The sequence below is a fragment of the Sinocyclocheilus rhinocerous genome, unplaced genomic scaffold (genome assembly GCF_001515625.1).
Source record: "Sinocyclocheilus rhinocerous isolate Xijiao unplaced genomic scaffold, SAMN03320098_v1.1 scaffold552, whole genome shotgun sequence".
In the NCBI taxonomy this organism is placed as follows: domain Eukaryota; kingdom Metazoa; phylum Chordata; class Actinopteri; order Cypriniformes; family Cyprinidae; genus Sinocyclocheilus; species Sinocyclocheilus rhinocerous.
The window spans coordinates 139,658-145,262 of NW_015625574.1; the positions used below are offsets into that span (position 1 = coordinate 139,658).

A 5,605-nucleotide genomic window follows, 5' to 3' on the forward strand; every position below is an offset into this window, starting at 1 on the left:
AAAAATATATAAAAAAAAAACGTTTTCTGCTCAGGTCATGGGGTCAGGCTGAGCTAATTAGTAGCTATGTCACAATATAATGCTATATAAAAATGTAATAATAAAATGTTTGCATCATGCCTGTGCTAGTTAGGTTTATATGCGTCTTTTGTGTGAACTGTTTCTCATTCTGAAAGCTTAATAAAGCCAGGTTTTGTTAGTTTATGTTTTGTTACGCTTATTCAATTAGAAAATACATAGAGAGCAACTAAATTATGATAGACTATTTACAGCTGGATAAACTACACTTTAATATGTGATCATTGGTGGTGAGTTGCACATTGTAGATACCCCTCAAACAAGCAACACACTGACTTGATCTAAAAATTATTACAGTGGCATCGGACCTTAAAATATGTTTTATGTAGTTTTTATTTTTGCAACATCTATACTCTGGGGGATATGGAAATAATTGATGTCAATTTAACAGTTTTCAAAGTTTGCATGGCATATATCCAGTGGAACCAGTTAAATAAATGGGAGGAGACCGTTGACAGCTTTGCAAACACTTTTAAGCTCCAGGCAAAACCTGTCATTTTCCCCCTTATCTTAGCTGTTATTTTCATTAGTTTGCCAATAGAACATGTTTAAACCGAGGCCTATCATCAGTAGAGATCTGTCCATTTCTGTCAACATTATTTTTGTAGAAATAAGATGCTGTGACGTGCTCTTTATGAACACTATTGCATTTAAATGATTCATAAATGGATACTAGTCTACATATGGTGATGCTGAGGTTTATTTGGTTAGCATTTAATATTTCTTTTATTCTCTTGTGTTATATGTTAGTAACTGGCATGACAAATACAATGATGACAGTGTCGATCAAGCAGTTTTTTATTTACAGCAATTCCTAAATAAATACCAACGATCATTCATGTCTGAGTGATGAATTGACTTGAAATAGAGTTAGACCAAATAATACTATATAGTTGCATAAATCATACTTTCTTTTACCCTCAACCACACCCTTCCTCCCCCAGCGCTCTCTGGGTGTGACTGTATTCACAGTCTTCTTGGAGCAAAAACACATTCCTCTCTCGAGTGTTAGGAAACCAAGCATTGTCTCTGCAAGTCCTCACAGCAGCACTGAGTCACGACTGACTGAGTGAAACTAGTTCAACACTGCCGTCGATCTGTTAATGTGTAACCATCCATGTTACAACTGATCGTGGAAACTCACCTTTTGTATTGGTTCTGCTTCCCTAAAGTTCAAGTTGATTAGTAAAGAGAAATGAATGCAAACACAATCATTGCATTCACGGTGCCTTGTTTATTACATGTTGTCTTTGTACAGTTTGTTTTTAAAAAGTCCCTAGAAATGTTAAAACCAAACTTGTGGCTTAATATTAACTTTGTTTTCTATAGCGCTCCTATAGCGCCCTTAAAGGGATAGTTCACCCAAAAAGGAAAATTCTGTCATCATTTACTCACCCTCATGTCGTTGCAAACCTGTATGAGTTGCTTTCTTATGTTGAACACAAAAGAAGATATTTTGAAGATTGCTGGTAATCAAACAGTTGGCTGCCATTGACTTCCATAGTAGGGAAAAAAAAATACTATGGAAGTCAATGGCAACCAACTGTTTGATTACCAGCAATCTTCAAAACAAAGCAACTCATACAGGTTTGGAACGACATGAGGGTGAGTAAATGACAGAATTTTCATTTTTGGGCGAACTATCCCTTTAAAGGAGCTTCTCAAAAGCGCTTAACAGTGTTATACATGTAAAATTAAAACAGGAATACAGAAAAACAAGAGACCGCAATATGATTTTAGATGAGTTTTGAAAATGCCAAGAGACTGTGCTTCCCGAATTTCAACTTCGATTTCAGCTGTTGACCCACCGATTGTCTATTTATGCCTTTATCTCTTCACCGTATTGGGATACATTAGTGTGACTGTGATATCACATATCACTAAAGGTCTTCTTGGTTCTCCTTCCAGCATGGGCCCAGGCAGTCGCCGCTCTGATGATCATAGGCCTCATCATCCTCATCATCGCCTTCATCATCTCATTTGTGGCTCTCTGCTGTAGCCTCAACATCGCTCTGCTGCCTTTAATCGGAGGCTTCCTTATTTTGGCTGGTAAGACACTTTCTTAACGTATTAATCTGTTGGATATCAGGGAACCGGGGCTGTTGTCACATTCAGATTGGCCGAAATGCAAAATATGAGTCCAGTCCATGCGGGCTTTGAATCGAACCCCTTTCTGAGGAAGTTCCACAGCAAGAGCATTTCCTTCACTTTGTCTATTGAGTGCTTTCTAAATAATACATGGATGCTGGGCTGGCGGTGTGTGATGGGATAAAAACGTGTGACGACAAAAAAAACAGTAGAGATTTGGCTGTACTGTTGTTGGTGTTTCAGTGGGCAGGACTGCTTTGGGTTATTAATACAGCGGTTATAAACAATACATGGCGGGACGCGTCCCAAACAAGTTGAGACAAAGAAAGACTTCTTATGAAGGGGTGATGTTAGGTGCAGTGTGACGCAGAGTTTACACAGACGGTGCTTTTGTTTAGCTGTCGCTCTCACCCCTCCCCCGTCCTCTTCACTTGCATTCAGGTGAAAGTTAAGAACGGCTGTTTTGTTCTCCGTCGCTTATTCGTTGCATAGCCTCGTCTTTTTAATTTGTCTTTTATTATTTTTACTAGTCATGAATCTCTGTTTTCAGTTTCATTATGAAACGTAAGCTAGCCTGATCTGATCTGATAACTCTGCGTGCTCCCTGTGTGAACTATATGCCTGTATCAGCAATGCTCCTTCAGTTTGAGGTGGAGTTTATGACGGCGCTGTTGCTGGACGCGTCAGACGCAGCCCTGTGTGAAGTTCCCTACACACCCAAACAGGGCTTGGCCTTCGCTCGCATGTCTGTGCAACACTCGCAGATTCGCCCGGCGCACCCACAGAGCTTTAAGCTACTGATTAAACATTTTTATGGACCAACACAAGTCTGTATTAGGTGCTGTTCATAAAAAAACTTGTTGTTGGACACCACAGGAATACTTAGCCATCCATTTTTCTTGATTTTTCAGAGCACCTTTTTGTTGGCCAAAAACGCATTTCATCCACATGAAAATGTGTGAATGTCATTGCATAAGACAAGAACATATATCAAAGCGCATGGCTACATTGTTTTCAGATGCCTCAAGGAGGACATTTAATAAAAATAGGATTGTTTGCTTTGAAATCAGAGTTCCCTGTTGAAAAAAACAGCATATGCTGGTTAGGTATGTTTTGACGCTGGGATGCTGGTTTAAGCTGGTCCTTTGCTGGTTTAAGCTGGTCCTTTGCTGGTTTAAGCTGGTCCTTTGCTGGTTTAAGCTGGTCCTTTGCTGGTTTAAGCTGGTCCTTTGCTGGTTTAAGCTGGTCCTTTGCTGGTTTAAGCTGGTCCTTTGCTGGTTTATGCTGGTCCTTTTGCTGGTTTATGCTGGTCCTTTGCCAGCACATGACCAGCATAAACCAGCAAAGGACCTGCATCCCAGCGTCAAAACATACCTAACCAGCATAGGCTGTTTTTTTCAACAGGGTTGACAGATGAAGTGTGTGATAAAAATGAAAGTATTAGGACACTTACATGGTTATGCTATGAATCATGAAAACATTTGATTTCAGAACTAGCGTCTCTTTCTAAGCTATGGATGTTTGAAAGCAAGATGCAGACATTAATGAGTTGGATTCCTAGTGAAGTTGCTTTGGATTAAATGTAACGAAGTCAGTTCCCCTCAGGTTCACACAGGTGTGCTCTTATGCTGGTCCTTTTGCTGGTTTATGCTGGTCCTTTTGCTGGCTTATGCTGGTCCTTTTGCTGGTTTATGCTGGTCCTTTGCCAGCACATGACCAGCATAAACCAGCATAAACCAGCAAAGGACCTGCATCCCAGCGTCAAAACATACCTAACCAGCATAGGCTGTTTTTTTTCAACAGGGTTGACAGATGAAGTGTGTGATAAAAATGAAAGTATTAGGACACTTACATGGTTATGCTATGAATCATGAAAACATTTGATTTCAGAACTAGAGTCTCTTTCTAAGCTATGGATGTTTGAAAGCAAGATGCAGACATTAATGAGTTGGATTCCTAGTGAAGTTGCTTTGGATTAAATGTAACGAAGTCAGTTCCCCTCAGGTTCACACAGGTGTGCTACCTTTTACCTTTGGCTATGTTCCTCTAATGTTTTGTTTCTGAACAGCGAGCCTATTGTTTTATCAACTGAAACCTAAAAGTGTGCTTACGCTGTCTGTCTTTCAAATAAATGCCACCTGGTTCGGTATTTTGTAAAATGACGACTTTCAAACCGTTTTAAGTGTAACTTGTGAGTGTTCAAATACTTTTAGGGTCACTGTAACTGACCTTTTTTTGTTTTGTTTTTGAACAAGAATAGTTGCAAGCTGTGCAATGCACATCTGTTGTGCTATGAAGTGACTCCGCTTCCTCTCGTTCCAGTAATCGTGCAGATAATCGCTCTGATCATCTACCCTGTCAAGTTCAACGAGCTGATCTATGAAGGTTATTACGACTACACCTGGGCATACGGCTTCGGCTGGGGGGCCACCATCCTGATGCTGGGCTGCGGGATCCTCTTCTGCTGTCTTCCTCGCTACGAAGAAGATATTTCCGGCATGGCCAAGCCCAAATACATCTACACCTCTGCCTGAAACCCCATACTCCACCTCTCATAAAGGACAAAGTTAAGCCACCCAAGCCTAAAAGTCAGTGCTCGCCGATCTCCAAAAGCATCGTCATCTTCCCAAACCAAACATAGCACCATACTGACTCTGATGAGGGCTGTCCGTGCCCTTTTGTCTAACTTTTGGGACTGATGCAATTAACTTTTAATAATTTTTTTATTAATAATAATCATTCACAAACAGACTGGGCTTTGATGTTTTTATTTTTATGTCACTCAGCACAGATTGAACTCCACAAAGCATTATTCCAAATCTCCATATTAGCCCGTTTACATTACAGTGTCCTTCACATATTACATGTAAATCTAATTAATTCCAGTAAGTAATCACATTAATACATCTCATGCAGGTTGCTTAAGAATTTACACTGTAACATGAACACTGCGATTTAAAGTGTGACTGAGTTTGGTTATTTGTATATTTCTTGAACATCTCTACATATATCAGCATTAAGAAAATATTTTTATGACGTAACTGTATTTTTACATTAATGTGTCGTTCCATGTCAGCCTGTTCTTGTTTCTCACAGTAGCGGCTGCGCATGCTTGATTGCACACTTCCCTAAAGTGCTCTTACTGTCAAGCGAGGAGCTTTGTGTTTGGCTGGCCAAAGTGAAGTGAACTAAGAGGGTTTTTTTCCTAATCGTGAGCTTGGTTTTATAGACAAATTGGTGAGCAAGTGGATAAAAATACCAAACACAGCAACCTGATGTTTTTCTGTTTTCATGATATTGAAAAATCTTGATGCATTCATGCCTTGATCATTTAATTTAAATTAGTCCGTTTGATGTGTATGTGGAAAAAATGTATAAAAAGTACTTGGCCTGTAAACTTTGCAAAATTTTAGTTTTTTTTTTTTTTTTTAGTATTTTA

At 39.4% G+C, this 5,605-nt stretch overlaps 1 protein-coding gene across 1 annotated transcript in view; it reads left to right on the top strand.

Moving 5' to 3' along the window:
• The window catches only part of perp (p53 apoptosis effector related to pmp22), a 6,354-nt gene extending 817 nt beyond the window's left edge, over positions 1–5,537 (top strand). The window contains exons 2-3 of the mRNA XM_016566777.1: positions 1,987–2,127; positions 4,489–5,537. Of these exons, the coding sequence (XP_016422263.1) occupies positions 1,987–2,127; positions 4,489–4,700 (353 nt within the window). The 3' untranslated portion in view covers positions 4,701–5,537. The remainder of the gene's footprint in view (positions 1–1,986; positions 2,128–4,488) is intronic.
• The last annotated feature ends 68 nt before the right edge of the window (positions 5,538–5,605 follow it).